The sequence below is a fragment of the Theobroma umbraticum genome, unplaced genomic scaffold (genome assembly GCF_002168275.2).
Source record: "Theobroma umbraticum cultivar Fairchild unplaced genomic scaffold, ASM216827v3 scaffold_146.0, whole genome shotgun sequence".
Lineage (NCBI taxonomy): Eukaryota > Viridiplantae > Streptophyta > Magnoliopsida > Malvales > Malvaceae > Theobroma > Theobroma umbraticum.
Window position 1 is genome coordinate 6,503,146 of NW_018397265.1, and position 19,445 is coordinate 6,522,590.

Here is a 19,445-nt window from a genome sequence, read left to right on the forward strand (position 1 = left end):
TGTTAAAAGGAATCATAGCCAATATTCGGATAAAGCTTTCAATTTTTTTGAATTATTATTTTTCATTTATCTATTATTATAATTTTAAACAAATTATTATTTTATTTACAATAAAAATGATTAAAAGAGTTGTAAAAAGTAACAAAAGGAATGGACAAATATGGAAACAGAAAAATGGAAGGACAAACGAAGAATCATCAAGGACAAATGGCCAATTAGTAGGCAGTTCCCCAAGGAACTGTGAAACCCACAAAAGGAGTCAATCACCTGTTTCCATGGAAACCACTGCACCACCCCCACCCGCCACGTTATTCAAACAGAAACCCCACGTCCGCCTCCCACTCACCCATCTTAAATAACCCCTTCATTTCTTTCCTCCCCAAGTTTCAAACCATATACAATTCTACAACAATCCTCCGCTTCCAACTTCAACCGCCTCATAATTCCAAAACCACCCCAAAACCCTTCCTTAAATCAAACCAGAAAGGAAAATCAATAAATCTTTCACTATCTGGTTACTCATGCGGATGAGTTGCAACGGTTGTCGAGTCCTAAGGAAAGGCTGCACCGAGAGTTGCAGTATAAGACCTTGCCTCCAATGGATCCCCACCGCCCAATCCCAAGCCAATGCCACCCTATTCCTTGCTAAATTCTACGGCCGTGCTGGCCTTGTTAACCTCATAAACGCTGGCCCCGAAATTCTCCGCCCTGGTATTTACTAATCTTTGCTTTACTTCATACCCAAATACTGATTTTTCTTTACTTTACGTTTTCATCAATAACGTGGCTCGTTTTTTGTTTTTTTTTTGGGTTTACAGGGATTTTTAAATCATTGCTTTACGAAGCATGCGGTCGGATAGTGAACCCGGTTCACGGTTCGGTCGGGTTGATGTGGTCTGGGAACTGGCATCTCTGCGAAGCAGCCGTAGACGCTGTTCTTAGCGGCTCGCAGATTAATAAAGTCTCGTCTTTATCGGACTCGAGCCCACATCTCAAATCCTCTTGCGACATTCGGCACGTGTCAAAAGACAAGAACTCCGATGATGGGCTTCGCCAGATCAAGTCTCGAGGACGGTTCAAGCGGTCGGCTTCGAAACCGAAGGCGAAGGTGGAGAAGGAGGTTTGTCATGAGTCGGTGAGCCATGAATCGGGCTTGAGTCAGAGGCGTAGTCCGGGAGGGGATGGTGCGGAAGGTGACACCGTGTCGGTGGAGACCGTGGAGGCTTCGTTAGCAAAGGCAGACGAGTTGGCCGACGGGAGTGATTTGGAGTTGGACCTGACTTTAGGCTTCGAGCCGAGGCCAAGGAAGAGAACGAACAGTAACAATGGCTGTGATGATGCCACGTGCGGAGTGCAAGTGGACCTTGGGCAAGGTTTATGTTAGGTTTTTTGTAAGACAGCTTTTGAGTTTTTCTTTCCTTTCTTGGTATAGCTTAAAAGAGATGACAAAATTTGGTAACAATTTTTTATGTTTCATTTCTTTGTAAATGGTGGCTTTTCCAAAGTGCTAAAGGGAAAGAACATTGTACACAAATTAACGTTATAAAGGGTTCTATTCTTTTTTTTTTCAAAGTAAATTATTACAATATTTTTAAGATGTCAATGATACTTAATAGAGTACTTGTGGACACTCAAAAATTTGATAAACATTGATAAGTGTTTCTTTTACTATTCAAAGAGGTTTGTTGGTATCGGAACATCTGGCAAGTGTGTGTGTTTATTATGTAAAAACCCTATTCCTATTTGTATTATCTGAAAATCAGTTTATATATAAAAATATTTTTAATTAAGAGAATTAATGCATGCATTTCTTCCTCAATAGAGTGCATTGAATCTTATTTATCTTAGAAAAGTAGAGTACATTGAATCTTATTTTTCTTAGAAAAAACGCTAGAGTTGGTGAGTGTGTGGGTTCCATGTTGAGCATTGACCAGTCTTCCCTTCATGATATCTTACCTGACATTTAGGTTTGATTGAATGTTGTTCTTTTGGCTAAACTCCAAATAACTGGCATGGCTTATGGTTTTTGCCTAATGCCCCATAGTCAAGCATAAACCAAACTTGTTTTAAACAAGTATTGCGGTGGCCCCTTGTAGGAAGGAAAATTCTACATAATTGCAATGCCTAGATTCACTTGCTTCAAAGAGCCCATAGTTATTCACGATAAAACAAGCAATATAAACTAAAAATGCTGCCAGTTTCCCTCGCATCCATCGATTAACGGATTAATTTAAGGTAAATTCTACTTTCATTTTTTATAATTTTAATTTTTCTCACGTGATCTCTTATATATATATTTTTCTTAATTAGCACTCTATTAAATATACCATTAGTTTTCCCGACATCCACGGATTTCCTTTTACCACTTATGCCGACGGATTAATTTATATAAATAATTATGGGCATAGGATATGGTTGGTTTGTATATCTTCTTGTTTATGTGATTCTTATTGGCACTATGTTGTTATAATTATCCAAACTTGACCTAGTTGCTCTTATCATTCTTTTAATAAAATTAAGGTAAAAGGTTTGAATTTTCTTTTCCTCTCTTGACCCATAATTAATGTGTAAGGTAAAAAAAAATTGTCATTGGTTTGAGTCTTTAATGACTAGAAGGTTGGAGTCCTTTTTTATTGGTACATATAGAGAGGAAGGTCAAGAGAGTGGACACTGATCTAATTTTGGACCTTAATCTTTTGGTGACCACTAGGGTAAACTTTATGATATTTGTTTCTTCGGTCCGAGAAAAAAAATATTTGAATTCAACTTTTTAAAACTATGATACATACATTTGTCATTAAGTTAAAAACAATTAAAACTTCAAAAGTTTTCGTTATTTCAAATTTAAGAAATTAAAAAGAGAATGAAAATTTAGAAAATAAAAAAAGAAAAATTTGTTTATCTATAATATTATATAAAGGGAATTGTTGAGTTTGGTATTGTGTACAACTCATGAATCAAGTCACACAAACGTAGTTTAAAAAATTATCTAAATAAACTTAATATCATAACAAAATATATGAGATTATATACATTTAAGACATTTCATTATTCTATAAATATATACTATATATATTAAAAAATTCCACTCCTTCCTTAAAAACTACACATACCTAAATTTGACCTAGTTGCTCTTATCATTCTTTTAATAAAATTGGGGTAAAAGGTTTGAATTTCCTTTTTCTCTTTAGACCTTGAATTATTTGCAAGGAAAATAAAAAAAATTAATCATTGTGTTTATTCTTTAATTTTTAGTAGAAGGTTACAGACTTATCTTTTTTTTCCTCAGTACATATAGAGGAAGGTCAAAAGAGTGGAGAATGATCTAATTTTATACCTTAATATTTTTTGTGACCACTAGGGTAAATTTCATAATTTTTGTTATTTGGTTAAAAAAAAAAGATTTGAATTCAATTTTTAAAATAGATGATACATACACTTATTATCAAATTAAACTAAAAATAGTTAAAAAAGCTTAAGTGTTTTATATTTTAAATTTAAGTAAAAAGAAAAGAAAAATTATTTATATGTACTATTATAAAAAATGAGATTTGAATTCAACTTTTTAATCAAATGATATATGCACTTTGTGCACCAAGCTTTGGTAGATGGCTTTTTCCCATTCAATTTTTCTAAAGCCTATAGCACTCTAATTTCAAAGAAAGAAAATCCATTGATAATGATGGATTTTAGACCTATTAGTTTATTTAATTCTTCATATAAAATTCTTATGAAGCTTTTGATAAATAGATTAAAGCCTCTTTTATAGGAGATGGTAGGATCATTTCAGAGCAATTTCCTCACAGGTAAAAGTATTAGTGATAATATTGTGATTACTCAAGAAGTTGAGCATTCTTTTATGAAACAGAAAGGAAGGAAAATGAGTGTGATTATGAAGATTGACTTACACAAAGCCTATCATAATGTGGATTGGGAATTTCTAACCCAAGTTCTGATTGATTTTAATTTTCTCTCCAAATTGATTATTTTGATTTTGTTTTGTGTTAATTCTAACCTGCTATCTTTAATTTTGAATGGTGAATCCTTTTTGTATTTCTCTACACAACAGGACGACAAAATGATCCTTTGTCCCTATATTTATTTATTTTGTGTATGAAAAAAATTGTCTCACATGATACAAGAAAAGGTTTATAAGAAGAAAGGAAGACAATCAAAACATCTCTTTCTGGCCCTACACTGTCACATTTATTTTTTGCAGATGACTTACTTTTTTTTCTCAAGTAGATATAGGGCAAATGCAGGTTGTTATAGAGCACCTATATGAGTTTGCAATAGCATCTAGTTTGGTCTCTAACTTTATCTACAATATAAGATATAATTGTTTAGATGCTCTCTTGTGAACAACCCAAGTCCTCTGTAACTGAGATTCCACAAGCTATGCTCAGGGAATTAGCAACAATATTGGGAGACATTAGGAGAAATATAAGAGTTTAGATTTTGGAAAAAGAATGTATAGTTAAGGACAAGTAAAAGAATCCTAGTACAATCGGTTATGAATGCCATTCCAATTTACTCAATGCAGACAGCCTTGCTCCCTATGATTATTTATTAGCAGTTGTATAAGATTGCTCAAAATTTTTTATAGAGTAGTAAAAATGATAGCACCGCACCCACAATCATTTGATTAGTTGAGATAAGGTGTTTTTATCAAAGGCTTATAGTGGTTTGTATCTATGTTCAACAAGGGACTCAAACTTGTCTTTGCTTGTAAAAATTGGTTGGCACTTGGAAAATAACTTAAGTTCCTTATCTTGTGAATTTTGTAAGGTAAGTATCTCTGTAATTTTGGTTTCAAGTCTTTACTTGTTTGTACTGATGCTTCTTATACTTGGAAAGGTATTTTAAAGGGTAGAATTTTGTTAAATTGGGGTAAAAAATGAGTTATGGTAAAAATGTTAGCTTTTGGAATGATCGGTGGGTGGGTGATGGCCCTCTTATTCGATATGCTCTTGGTGTTGTTAATAATGAGTTGTTCTCTAAAAAGGTTGCAATTTTATTGATAGCCATAGGGAATGGCAATTTGACTCTATTTTGCATTTCTCTTTTCAGGTAAATTATTGGAAATAAGAGGAATTCCTCGAGGAGATCAAATAACCTGATGTGGGGAGAATAATAGAGGCTTCATGGCTAACTTTTGCTTATAAGTTGGTGTAAATTCAACAGGTTGAAAACTTGAAAGTGGAGGACCAAATGTAGATTTGGCACATAGATTGTACAGAGAGGTTTCGGTTTTTCATGTGGACTTTGTATCATGATAAACTAAATACGAATGAAAATAGAATAAAGAAACAAATGGTGGATGTTGCGACTTGTCCTAGATGCCTACTTGGTGTTGAATCGACTTTACACTTGTTTAAAGACTACATGTATGCGAGAAGCGTTTGGAGGTATTGGCTACATTGAGGAATTGACAAGGCAAGTTTCTTTAATTCAGATTTAAAAAACATGGCTATGGAGAAATTGTTCAAGTAAGTCTAGAATTATTGATAATGTGATATGGAGTGTTTGATTTTCTATGATTTTATGGAAACTTTGGAAAAGCAAGAACAAATGTGTGTTCCATTAACTAGATTTATGTCCTAGTAATTTATGGAATAAGTCTTGACTTCTAGCTAGAAAAATTGGATGGGCTATGAAATGAAAGTAAAATAATAGTAAGGTGGCTAGATGGGTCAAAAGAAAACCGCTAAAACCAAATTGTTTTATTCTTAATATTGATGGTGCCTACAAATCGAGCTTAGGGGGCACATTTATAGGAGGTTTGATTTAGGATTCTAATGGAGAATGGACTGGTGGCTTTGTCTTGAATATTTGTGCTATAGATAGCTTGGCAACAAAACTTTAAGGCATTTAAGAAGGTTTATTGCTAGCTAAGAACTTACAATTGAACCAATTGTAGCAATGGTAATCCATTCTAAAATGAAGGTGTTGTGACATCTTATCCATATGCTACTTTATTTCAAGGTTGCGTTACTTTGACCTAAGAAAGTTGGGTAAGAGATATTCATAATATCTTTAGGAAAAGTAACATGTGTAAAGACTTCCTTATTAATTTAGCTTAACACTGTCGTTGGGAAAAGCTTCCTTGAGTAATCTTCTAGTAGATTTGTGTCTATTACTTATTAAGGATATGCTAGGCTTTCTTAGTTTGAGATCTAAAACCTAGTCTTTCCGATTCTTATGTACCGAAAAAAATTATATAGAGGGAATTGTTGAGTTTGGTAGTCATGAATCAAGTGACACAAACACAGTTGAAAAATTTATCTAAATAAATTATTGGGTGCTACTTAACATTAATGAAACTCATTGAACTTCATGCCATCGATCCACTACAAGAGAGGGCGTTTGTGACCACTTTAAGAATTGAAAATTGTTGTTTCTTGATCAAACTTGAAAATTGTTCTGCATATTGGGCAAAATTAATAGGTGTTTATTGGAGTTTATTGATGGCATAGGATTAGACTTGGCAATTTTGAACACAACACAAGAAAACACGAGTTTAAATAGATTTGAGATTGACTTTAACGTATTTTGTGTCTTATCATGTTTGGCACGATTAAGACACAAAAATTTATTATCTCAAAGTGTCAAACATGCTTAACACGTTTAAACACGATTAATTAAACTTGTAAACGTGTTTTCGTGTTAACACTTATAATGGTGACACGTTTATTAATAGTCTATTAAAATTAATATTCTAAAACTATTTTACCCTTATTTACATTATTTTAAACAAATATTTTAAAAGGTTTTTTGAATTTCATAAAGGTAATAAAGTAATAATATCCAAAACCTTAATTATTGTGTTGATTTTTCTTTTCAATTAGATGAGCCACACAAGCACACTAAACAACATGACAAAAGGCATGCTTTGCTTTCTTCGGTTATTTCACTGTTTCTTCTCTTTTTTTTCTTTCTATTCGATTATTTCTTAAAAAAAACCCAAAAATCTTAACCCTAAAAGCCTTCTCCTCCAATTTGGTGGTATTATGGTGGTGTTTAACAGGCTTGCTTTCTTCTCAAAATTTTATCAAATGTTAATGATTTAAATTTTAAATGTCTCCTACCAATTGTATTTTTTTTAGTTGAGTATTTAACTTAATGAAAATTATATGTATTTACTATTTAGAAGGTTAGATTCAGATTTTAATTTCATTCTCCATTAAAAAAGAAAAAACATTTTATTGGAAACAAAAAGAGAATGGAATTATAAAAAAAACAAAATAGAGGTTTTTGATTTTCTTGGTTTCGGAATTAGAAGATATTTAGGGAATATTAGTTTTAAAATGTTAGTGATGCCCAATACAATCCAATTTGCTAGTCAATTTTAGACTAACATAAAAACATATAGAACATTATTACTACTATGTTGTTCTACAAAGATGAAAGGTGAATACTTTTATATAGTTTTGGCTTACTGTTATGTGCTCTATTTCTTTCCATGAGCAGATTGCTTATCAACTTATGCATGATTTCTGATGATGCATTTATTTGCTTACTGATGTTATTTATGTTGCTGATGTTTGCAAATGGAATTTGGCAATATCGATATTTTTCTTGAATCGAATGTTTATTTTGTGAAGAAAACTACTAATAATTGTGTAGAGATAAATGAGGTTGAGATATAATAGATTGATGGAGAAAAGCTATGAAAAATTAAAAAAGTGGTTAATTTTAGAAGTTTAGACCTTTTTTGTACGTTTGTCGAAAAAAACTTAATTGATGGAAAACTACAAGCAAAGTGCAAACTCTGTGGTTATGTTTTGAATTGTGAAAGCAAGGATGGGACAAGTAATATGAAACGTCATAATGAAAAATGTGTTAAGAGAGACACATGTGATATAGGCTAGATGATTTTTTCTAAAAAGCATGGTTCAATGTTAATGAGGAATTCAAAGTTTGATCCAGAAAAGTTTTGTGAATTAATAGTAGCTGCAATTGTGATGCATAATTTGCCTTTATTATTTATCGAGTATGTTAGCAATAGGACTATGTTGACTTATTTGCAAGAAGATGTTGTTTTGTTTTCTAAAATTACTATCAAAACTAATATAATTAAGATGCATAAAAGAGAAGGATGTAAGATAAAAAGATTACTTCATGAAACACTTGGTAAGATTTGTTTGACTTTTGATTTGTGGACTTTTGTCACTATTAATGGGAATATATGTCTTACTGCTTATTTTGTTGACAAAAATTAGGTTTTACAAAATTAAAAGCTTGAGTTTTTCCTTTATGCCACCTCCACACAATGGTGTTGCTTTGAGTGAAAAGGTTCTTGCACTGTTAGTTGAATGGAAATTGAAAGTAAATAATTTTCAATGACGTTTGATAATGCTTCTGCAAATGATAGTTTTGTTGAAAAGTTGAAAGTGTATTCGAATATGGTAAAGCCATTTTTATGAAGTGGTAAGTTTTTTCATATAAAATATTGTGCTCATATTGTTAATTTAATTGTACAAGATGGTTTGAAAGAAGTTGATAGTGTTGTCAAAAAAGTGAGGAAAAGTATTAAGTATATGAAAGGTTCTTAAAGGAAAAAATAAAAGTTTCTAGAGTGCATAAACACAATGCATTTGAATGCAAAAAGACGCGTAAATAAGATATTTCAACTAGGTGGAACTCCACATTTCTCATACTTGAAGGTGCACTTTATTTTCGCTTGGCTTTTTCTCATTTTAAAATTAGTGAGTCAAATTTTAAGACTTATCCATCTAGAGATGTGAGATAGAATTGACAAACTTAACAAGTTCTTGAGTGCTTTTTGTGAGATTACTTGTGTGTTTTTTTGGAACAAAGTATCCTACAGCCTACTTGTATTTTCCTTCAGTATTCATGGCACACATAACCTTTCAAAAACATATGAGTGGGGATGATGTGTATCTAAAAAATATGTTTACGCAAATGTTTTGTAAGTTTAACAAGTATTGGTCTGAATTTAGTATGATTTTAGTAATAGTTGCAATATTTGATCTTTGATACAAGATTCGATTTGTGAAATAGAGTTACACGAAGCTTTATGATAGAAATTCAGCTAAATTTAAAAAGGTTAAGATTATTTATTTGATTTTTATAATGAATATGCTGCCAAGGTTCTGATACACTAATATCATCTTTAAATCACACTTTTTATTACTTACCTTTTGGGGGAAAGTTGCAAATGGGAAAACAGAGTTCATAAAAGTAATTTTTTTTCAGTTTTTTAGTATTATTTGTTATTAAAATTTATTATTTTTTGCTATATTTTATTTGAATTTTTTTAATTGTTTTGTTTTTATTAAGGAGTTTGAGAATTTTCAACGTGAGTTTGGAGCTGCCAACAACAAATCTCAACTAGAGCAATATTTGGATGAACAAAGATTGATGCAACAATAGAATTAGATATTTTACAATATTGAAAACAAATTAGTTTCATTATCCTAAGGTTGCTACCATGGCTTGTGATATCTTGGCCATTCTTGTATCCACAGTGGCTTTTGAGTCTGCTTTTAACGTTGATGATAGAGTTCTTGATCAATATCGAAGCTTGCTTAAACCATGTTAGCCTTAAGTTACATCATGTTTTGATTTAACAAAAATCATATGTTATCTTAAACTTAATGTCAAGCATTTGACATTGTCTTAAATATATTTTTAATCTCCTAAGATTGCATAATTGTTTGAAAATTCATGCATTATTAGAAAACATCTTATAAGCTTTCAAATAATGCATATTTAGCTAAGAAAATAAAAACAAACATGCCTTAAAATCTTATTTGAATGTAGGAACAGGGCAAGGAAAAAATAACTGAGGAAAAAGGTCAAAAAGCTAAGGAAACCTCAAGACACAAGTTAAGAGTCGATCCTAGAAAAGCTCGAGCCCATTCAAAGGCAAAAAGAGTGCAAAACTTGAAGAAAATAAAGCCATAGTCAACCTTGGAGTGTCTATAGTTGACCCTGTTTCAAAAAGCTCAAGAAAATAAAGTTTTGAACAAACATAGTCGACCTTGTCTCAAGTATAATCAAACTTGACAAGTTAAAAGCATGAAACAGTTGACTTTGCAAAGACATAATCGACTATAGAGGAGGCATAGTTGACAATACCAATTCAGATTTGCAAAAATACACTTTCGTGAGTTGGATTGAGTATAAGAAGGTTATACTCAACTATGGAGCCTTAATTTGATAAAATTGAAGAACATAATCGACCTTAGGAGTGTTGTAGTCGACCTTTAAGCTTCATCAATGATAAGATATATTCAATTTGTGTCTAACGACTTCAAACTTCACACTAGTTATAAATAGTAGCATTTGAGTTATTTAGAAATAAAAGAAGACTTGAACCGGCGCTTCAAACCCTAGAGAAATCTCCAAAAGCTTATCTTCATTCTCTAGCTTTATTTTAGTCTTTCACCCAGCTTGCAAAAGTTGAATACTTACTTCATTGAGCTAATATTTCTTCACTCACTACACTCAAGCTTAAAGTCTTAGCACCTAGCCTTTGTAGAATCATTTTCTTATTGAAATTTGTATCCCATTATAAAAGTTCTAACTTAACTTTGAAAAGTTATTTGTAAGGATTTGTGGTTGATCCTGTAAAAATTATTGTTTGTGGATTATCGCTTGATCCCATTGAAAAGCAAAAATCTCTTTATGGATTGTATAAGAGTTATCACTTGATCCCGTAAAAAGTCGGTGTAGGGATTATCGTTTGATTTTATTAAAAAGCAAAGATCCTTTTAGCGGATTGAAAATTCCTAGATTACCAAAGGAATGAATATAAGTATAAAAAAAACTGAACCATAACATCTTTGTATCTCTTTTTAATTTTCCGCATTATTATTCATGGCTTGCATTTGCCTTAGTAAAATAGTTTTGTATTGATTTATTGTTTTAAACTTAGGAAAATATTTTCACTTTGTCATTCATAATTGTTATTTAACTTAAGAAAATATCTTATTTTACTATATTATTTTTATGCTTTGTGATTTATTATTGAAAACTTGTTTTTGATACTCAAATATATTTTTGAGTGAAAAAGGTTTTGTTTTATATTTAGTTTTGCAAAAAAAAATTTTAAATACCAATTCACCCCCTCTTGGTATTTTACTCCTTGAGACTTTTACATTAACAAGCTAGATGTTCCAAATGAAATTTATGTTCTAAAGATTGACTATTTACGAAAATTGGTAATACATTCTCATTCTTTCATTTTGTTTTTGGTTATGTTTATTGTGTTTAAATGCATAATTGGAATAAGTTTGATTTATTTACATTTTTCTAATAAACATTTTTTATATTGCAAAATCTATAGAAACAGAGTTGAATAATCTTACCATAGTTGTCATGACTTTATATATTAGCAAAGAAGAAATAGCATAGCAGAATGCTTTGCGCTTGATGTCAAAGATTAACACTAAAAGATAATGCTTTAAACTGAATTTAAAATATTATTTAATTTTTTTGTTTTGATCTAATTTATTAATATATCGTTTCCATTTCATCATTAGGTTCTGGGACACCAAAATGATGTGACATTGGCAAGTAATTTTTTGATTTTGGTTTAGCTTTAGGAATTGTTCATGGTTTGGTGTTCAGAATTGTTTATGGTTGATATGTATTTAATTATGATTAAAAATAATAGATGATTTTAGATATTATTAGTATTTTAAGGTTAGATGTTAATGTTTGTTATTTATGCTAAATTTTGTTATATTTGATGTTATTATTATTTGGTTATAATTATTTTTATAATTATTGATTTAAATTTGAATGATAAAATTAAATACTTGTAATTTAATCTTATAATTTAATTGTGTAAATATGTAAAATGTGTTAATCGTTATTCATATTTACTATCATGTTGTGTCTAGAAAAAAATTCTAACACGATTAACAAATATGTTAGTCGTGTTGTATTATGTTATATAGTTAATAATCGTATCTGTATACATGTTTAAAATTTTAACATGAATAATTATTCGTATCATGTTCGTGTTTACTTAAATAATCGTTAATACCTTATATTGATACGACACGATTAAACATGCGATCACGAATTGCTATCCTTATATGAGAAAAGGGGTGTCGTAAGGTGATCTTAACTATGAACAACAAAACTGCTATACAAGTGATTTAAATGTAAACAAATGAATCAAATGTTTATTCAAATTTGACTTTGGTTAATAAAAATCTCTTAAAGAAGGAATGACAAGTTCGTATTATTCATATATATCACGAATCCAATCATTTAGTCCATTTTCTTATGAACAATGATTTTCAATATCCTATTGCTATGACATTTCTGAGAGAGATCTTCTTAGAGATTGCGTTTCAAATTTATTAAGTAATGTTATAGGAATTTCATTTCCATTGATACATGTACTATTTTTAGTTCTTGCTAAAAACAAAATTGGATTTCTTATCTCCAGCCTCAAACTAAATCAAAATCGGATTTAGGCCGATGGACAACAAAACAAAAGTCCAGAAAGCCCAAAACACAAGACCCAACTTCGAAAACCCAAAATCGCCACACGACTAAAGCGGACTAGAGGGCGAAGAAGAGCAGAGTGAGGAAAAGAGAGATACAGAGTGGAAAATGGGGAGGAAGAAGGGAGTCGCAGAGTTCGATGAAACGGCACCGGATGACTTCGACCCGGCCAATCCCTACAAGGACCCGGTGGCGATGCTGGAAATGAGGGAGCATATAGTTCGAGAGAAATGGATCGACATAGAGAAGGCGAAGATCCTCCGAGACAAGGTGAGGTGGTGTTACCGCATCGAAGGAGTCAACCATCTCCAGAAGTGCCGCCACCTCGTTCGCCAGTACCTCGACGCCACCCGCGGCATCGGTTGGGGCAAGGAAGGCCGCCACCCCTCCCTCCACGGTCTTAATCCTTTTTTTTTATATCAACTTTTTCCTTTAAGCTCCTTTGGTTGTTACTTTTATTGCTTGCTTTTTGCGTCTTGGAAGGAAATCTGGAATTTGAAAAAGATGAAATTTTTTTTGAGTAAGTGAACGTATGATTTTACAATTGGTAATGGGTTATGATTTAACTAGTTCATTAGTTTTTAATCGAATAGAAATCGTTTCTTTTACTTTTTGGCATTTTTGAGGAAGCAAAAAGCAAAGCAAGTAGTTAAAGCAACGAAACATGGGGCATTGTTTGCAGATTAGTCACATTGTTGTTTGCTGAAGAAATAGCTGAACTGTTTTAATTTTGTCTTGATGATTTGGGGTTTTAGGTCCGAAAGTTGAGGAGGTTGAGTCTGAATGAGAGGCTGCATTCACTTATGTAAGGTATTCTCAGGCCGTAATTATTCATTGAACTATCAACTGAACAATTTTTTAGTTCAATGAAATCATTTCCTGCCTTGTTGTTGTTGTTGTTGTTTGTGTGTGGAACTGTTTGGTTGAATCTAATAAATTTGTTAAAAAAAAGTATAAAACAAGTTAACTGAGTCAGGTAGCCATAATTATGCCTGTGATATGAAGTTATGGAAAGTTTTTGGAAGTCAATATGGTGGACAAACATAGGAGATTATGAAAAAGGTAGAAAAAGAATAGTTTAAGCTTATTTGATGGCAAAAACTCCATGGAAATCACTGAAATTTAGCTCTTTGCATTGACTTTTTTGTTGGTTTTGTTGGTGAGAGTTGGGAACAATGGTATGTTTTTGGATCTGCACTGAGAAGAAAAGCTACATAATTTGTAGATTTATTGATAAGTTTGCTACATAATTTTATGTGGAAAAGCTACATAATTTGTAGATTTATTGATAAGTTTGCTACATAATTTTATGTGGAAAAGCTACATAATTTGTAGATTTATTGATAAGTTTGCTCTGGTGATAAGCTTTTTCAGCATGAATATTCAAAAGAGATGAAGAGGGCTATTACGCATGAGGAGACTACAGCTATAGAGCTGTTCAGCCGCTTAAACATAATTGCTGAGTTTTATTTAATTATTTATTTTGGGGTGGATTAGGGGGTTAAAGGGTTCCTGCAATTAACTTGTGTAATCAGTTGGGTGCCAAATGATTAGTAACTTTTTATCATCTTGCAAGGAGACAAAGCATTACTTTTCAAGATTATAAGGCCAGTGAACCGTGTAAGCTCAGAAACCTGCTATGTCTTTTTTTACTTTTCAAGGTCACTGAGTTCCTAATTATGATGGAGTCTTTGTGGAACACCACATGGGTGTAATAACTGTGGCATCCATTTGGAATGGGTTAATCAGTATGGTTTAAGCATTAGGAGCACAAATATGTCTGGTGGGTTTGATCAAATCACTGAGTAACTTGGAATTCACATTCAAGAAAATTTTGGCAGAGTGGTGTATATATAATGTGTAATGTGATGCTTTATGTGTTATTTTTGGATCAATTTTAATTATTTGGTGAATACTGCATTTTTCTTGGCATGCCATTTTCTCATGCTGCAGTGTTGTTTGATGAGATAAAGGTGAAAAGATAAAGTAGCACTTTAGACTTCATGAGGTTTCCATTGATTAAAATTCAGTTAGGTTACAAGGAATGTGGTTACTCTAAAATTGAGAATAGAAATGGGAGAGTGCAAATTGAAGGCAAAGAGATTCATAAAGTTGAAATTATCTGCCTGAAGAACAGACTGAAAAGGGTGTAATTCATGTATCGGTGTAGTTTGGATAAAATGAACTATTACAACTGAGTGTTGTCGTTATAGAAGTTACCATCTTAAATGGAAAATTTAATAGGCTGGCTGTTAGAGAAAATACTACAATGACTTAAATGTTGGGGAATTATGAAACTAGATTTTATATTAAGAACAGGAATGAAATTGAAAGATGATCTTAAGACTGGTATCTAGTAATTCTAAGAGGATATGTTAGACTTAGAAAAGTAAATGCCTTTTTTTTTTTTCCACAAAAGGTGGAGTTGGTGTCATATGCAAATTAGACTTGTGCATCTGTCAATTTGGAGAAAATTGTTGAGTTGAAGCAGTATTAAAATTAAAAAATCATATTTTCAACGTGGTTGCAGAATCTTTCATTTTTGAATTATGTAGATATGGGCTGGGGATGAAAAAAAAAAATACATTTTATTGTGTTTGACCTAAACTTCATATCGATGATTTCAGTTAAGTTGTATAGTATTGTTGTGTGTGTGAAGATATATAATTGAACACAAAAGGTGTAGGTTGGTGCATCAAAATATATCATTTATGTGTTGCAATGTAGTTGTTATGAGGAAGGAGCTTTGGTGATCGTGAAAACTGTTAGTTTTGAATTTGTAGCTATTTTAATTTGGAGTGTTATTTAGTAGACTTGAACTTAAAATGAAGTGATAGTTTCTGTTAATGTGCCCGGATTGGAGCTAATATGCCTATAGTTTGAAACTCCAAGAGCTCCCCTTTTGTGACAATGAAAGGAGAAGTATTAGAAAATTCTCCTTCATAATTTTGATGTATGTGTTCTAATACATTTGCTTAACATTGCTGTTAGATTAATATTTCTTTCCTTTTTTGAGTGCATGCTTTTGGATTAAATTTCTAAGCCCGAAGAATGATTAACTAAGATTTTTCTGAAATATAAACTAAAGGACTAAGAAGGAAAATGGGAAAAAAATCTTACTTTTCGTTTTTGTGGCTGAAGTCTGAATGTACATTTTCATCTACTTTGGTGCATCAACCTTTTTTTTTTTTTTGCATCTGTTATCACGCTAATTGGTAGAGGCTTGATGATTAGCTCCAAATTCAGGGTGGTTTATAAAATGCATTCTAAGTTAGAAACATCTGTTTCTGTTTTTGTTTGCTATTCCTTTTCATTTTGAATATTTCTTTTAAATATATCCTTTAAGATCAACTTCATTTGGTATGTAAGATAACTATGCTGCAGAAGAAATTTACTAAAATACCTAAAATGTTGGGTACTGGCAGAAGGCTTTTTTTTTTTTTTTCCTTTTGTTATACATAAGACACTGGGTGCTCTTTATAGCTTAAATTTTTAGTTTTTGCTAGTAAAAATTAAGTTCGATATGATTATCATTTTGACTACTTGCTTTTCGTTATTTACTTGTTTCCTTCAATGTTGCTGTAAAATGAAAACAATTAGTAAAAGGTAAAATAATATTTAACTCAAGATTAGCAAATAGCTAAGATGTAAAACTTTTCTAAACACAATTGTTCTATATAAAAGTAAATCATGTATTCTGTTATCTTTAAAAATACATTTTTAAGTTTAAAATTTTGTTTTTGTATCTCAAGGTATTTTTTGCATTTTGTTTTTGGAAGCAAAAAACATATACAAAAAATAACAATCAAGCAGAGCTTAAGGTTTTGTTGTGACCTTTACTTTTGAGTAATGTAATAAGTAAATAGATCTCTCTCTTTTTTTACTCTGTCCCTTTCATCCATGATAATGCTCATTGATATATGGTTTCAACTTCTTTTTTTATGCATGATAAGGCTCAGTGATTTATGGTAAGAGTTAAATTCATTTTTAGGGTGAGAACTTGGCAAGGATACCTGACTGATATTTGTTGTGCCCTTTCAACCCCATTTCATTTTTTGCAGATTTCTTTTGGGGCTGTGTTTTGATTCCCCCGTCCTTTTGGTTAATAGAGAACTAGAATTTTAAAAAAATTTTGCACAATCTTAAAAGCTTTTAGTGCTTCCAACTTTAATGCAAGGATTTTTTTTAAGTAGAGAAAAGGGCCGTTTTAGGCCGTGTAGGCTGGCATATGGAACGAAGTTAATGCATTCGAAAATACTTTTATAGGTTTTAAAGAAGATCATGATGACAAGGTGTCTTCCAAGAGTAATTGTTCCTTGATTTCTTAGACAGTTTACCATATTATCAATTGAGTGCATTCATAGGACAGTTGTTGATTTGCTGTATACTTTGAAAGTTGAAAGTGTGGTCGAGAGATTTTCTTTCTAAGGGAGTTTACATAAAAATTTATCTTGCATAGTGGTCACTGCTAGGCCATCATAGTTTCATGATTTAAGGTCTAACCTAATCCATTTGCTTCATGGTTTGTTTATTATTTTTTTGAAAATGAAAGTTTTTGGTACCTTGTGGTTTTGTAATGCAATAAAGCAATGATGGGATGGGATATCTAAATATTTGTATTTAGGAGGTTTATATCAATAGGTTTGTGATAAAGTTGATATCAACACTGCTCAAACGTGAGGCCTATGATGTGACATGGTATTTAGATTTCCTGAGCAAATGAAAGCATGTAATAGATAAATAAATAAAAGAATAGTATTTCGGTTTTAGCTTCATGTGGTTGTGGTTCAGTATCTTTCATTTCAACATGAATGAGACTTTTTTCTCTCTCCTTTTAATTTTCTGAATTTGTATGGTCTATTCAGTCTTCATTATCTTTTTATGTGGTGTGACTACTGATTTGCGTATTTCTGATCTTAAGGCTGTCTTCACAATTATTCAAATCAATCTCTATGCATGTCAATATGACTTATTATGTATCTTGCTAGAAACAGGGTGCAAAATTCACCTTGGTACAATAGAATTAATGTTGTGCTTCACTCTTGCAGGTGACTGAATTTGGGCCAGTGAAGGAATGCATAAAACGAGGGATTTGAATAACTGTCTACATACATTGTTATTATTGTCGTTTGCATTGTAAAGACTCATATAATGAACAGCACAGGATGATCTCTTTATCATTTTTCTTTTCTCCATGTTAACCCTTTTTTTTTTTTTTTTCCTTTTCCTTTCTTGTTAGTCATGCTATTACTTGGGCGAGTTTATCCATAACAGTACATGAGATAATGAAATAAGTTTCTTTTTATTTCCTGCTTGAAATATATACCTTATTGGTAAGGGATTCGTAGTTTTCATACCCAGTTTGATTGCTGATGTGGAGTAGAAAGACAATGTCTTTTCTGCCTATTTTGAGTTTGGAGGGCTTGACTCCTCGATTCTCAACTGTTGTACCTACTCCAAATTCAGATGCAGCTTCAACTCATGTTATGCCATCTAATGGCTTGGAATCTGAGATGCTGCTCTCTCCTATTTTATTTTACTTGCCCAACATGCCGTTCGACTAGGTTTGCAGATATCAATTGGCCTTATGGCTTTGGAAACGGGGTCTTTTGGTAAAACCTCTACAATGACAGATCTTTTTTCTCTAATAGGACTTGTCAAGTTAATTTTCCAATGCTTGGCTTTATAAGTTCCTTAGCAATTCGTTTTTAATGTTTGGGACTTGCCTCCCATCTGGAAACCTGGTCTCTTTGATTTAAAAAGGACTAAGAAAATCTGGGTTGCCTTTGGAAGAAGAAGACCTTAGCAAAAAAGAAGGCTCGTCTTTGGTATACGTAATGCTTACAAGTTACAATAAGAAATGAATACCCAGTGTTAAACTGGAGTTTTTACAGCTGAAGGGAATGCTCAGAACAAAGACTACCAAAGTAACTTCTGTGCTGTCCTATATGGTCAGCTTGCAGCATCTGCACGTTTTGCCCAGTGCAGGACAACTAAAGATGGTGGAAAGAATGGGAACTTCTTAATCTTGAGGGCTTGTTCTTGGATGTCAAGGCAATCCTCTCAGTCAAGTTTACTCTCTGAGCTGCAACCTGCCAACTTCCACAGCACTTGATCTCCATTTTAGTCACTGTGAAGCTGGATAAAAACCTGAAAAGAGTTGAAAAAAAGTTACAAGTTCAGCCAGGATTGAGTAGAGAAAAAAAAAAGGGCAGAGGAGTTCGAAGACAAGATCAAAACAAGATTTTGAGAATATTTGTTCTCCTAAACAGGTGCAGTGCATGGAGACGAAACCAGGAGCTCCCTTCAGTCCAATGGGTGGGCAAAGCATGTGGAAGGAGTTGCTCCCACACCATGCATCGGGCTAAACTCAACATTCATAATCTTCTCTCTCTTTTTTGGGTGATGAATTTTGGCAAATTCTTTCCAATAAAACACTAAGCATAACCCAATGCATGAGATGGCAGCTCTAGCCACATCTCTGCCCCCTCTATTGGACTGAAAGGAGCTCCTTAGCCACCCTCTCTACTTATTTTCTCCTCAAAACTCTCAAGGAAGAAGGAAAGAGATGGTCCTTCCTTCCTTGTTGCTGCTTCCTTATATACAACTTCCCCTCCTTCAAAAAGGTTTTTGTTTGATACCAAGTCAAGGGCCCTTGACAGAGAGCATGCATTCGGGGGAATCTTCCCATTTTGTTTCCAGACCCAGTTAAATCATATGGGTTTCCAAGAGCTTTTGTCCTCATTCAGCTTTTTCATCTCATTCGAGGATTCTATTGTTTTTTCAACATTTTTAACAATTAATCAAAGTTTAAAATGCAACACATTATAAGGGAAACCATCCCATATGAAAACTAATATATCTGTAGACTATTTACAAGTCTTGATCATGGAATTATTCCACAAAGTGAGGCACAGTTCAACGAAAGATACACTTGGAAACTGTCCAAAACAAAA

General features: G+C 32.3%; 2 protein-coding genes across 4 annotated transcripts; both read left to right on the forward strand.

The window, feature by feature from the left end:
* Window positions 1-243: 243 nt before the first annotated feature.
* LOC110422601 (LOB domain-containing protein 40-like) lies at window positions 244-1,595 on the forward strand. Its single transcript, XM_021436584.2, has 2 exons — window positions 244-711; window positions 819-1,595. The coding sequence occupies exons 1-2, from the start codon at window positions 522-524 to the stop codon at window positions 1,382-1,384; spliced, it is 756 nt and encodes a 251-aa protein (XP_021292259.1). The 5' UTR covers window positions 244-521; the 3' UTR covers window positions 1,385-1,595.
* Window positions 1,596-12,539: 10,944 nt separating this feature from the next.
* LOC110422843 (NADH dehydrogenase ubiquinone 1 beta subcomplex subunit 10-B-like protein (Complex I subunit NDUFS6)) lies at window positions 12,540-17,794 on the forward strand. 3 transcript variants are annotated; one of them, XM_021436852.2, is made up of 3 exons: window positions 12,546-12,886; window positions 13,245-13,294; window positions 17,538-17,794. In XM_021436852.2, exons 1-2 carry the CDS (start codon window positions 12,598-12,600, stop codon window positions 13,274-13,276), a joined length of 321 nt encoding a protein of 106 aa, XP_021292527.1. In that variant the 5' UTR covers window positions 12,546-12,597; the 3' UTR covers window positions 13,277-13,294; window positions 17,538-17,794. The 3 variants fall into 3 exon arrangements, with proteins under 3 accessions (XP_021292529.1, XP_021292527.1, XP_021292526.1); XM_021436851.2 differs by having other exon boundaries at window positions 12,547-12,886; window positions 13,245-13,299; XM_021436854.2 differs by lacking the exon at window positions 13,245-13,294 and having other exon boundaries at window positions 12,540-12,886.
* The last annotated feature ends 1,651 nt before the right edge of the window (window positions 17,795-19,445 follow it).

Excerpts from the sequence above, each read along its gene's own strand:
- LOC110422601 (XM_021436584.2), top strand. The coding sequence starts at position 522 with ATGCGGATGAGTTGCAACGGTTGTCGAGTCCTAAGGAAAGGCTGCACC. Across the intron at positions 712-818 it reads CCCCGAAATTCTCCGCCCTG|GGATTTTTAAATCATTGCTT; the intron begins GTATTTACTAAT and ends TTGGGTTTACAG.
- LOC110422843 (XM_021436852.2), top strand. The coding sequence starts at position 12,598 with ATGGGGAGGAAGAAGGGAGTCGCAGAGTTCGATGAAACGGCACCGGAT. Across the intron at positions 12,887-13,244 it reads CCGCCACCCCTCCCTCCACG|GTCCGAAAGTTGAGGAGGTT; the intron begins GTCTTAATCCTT and ends TTGGGGTTTTAG.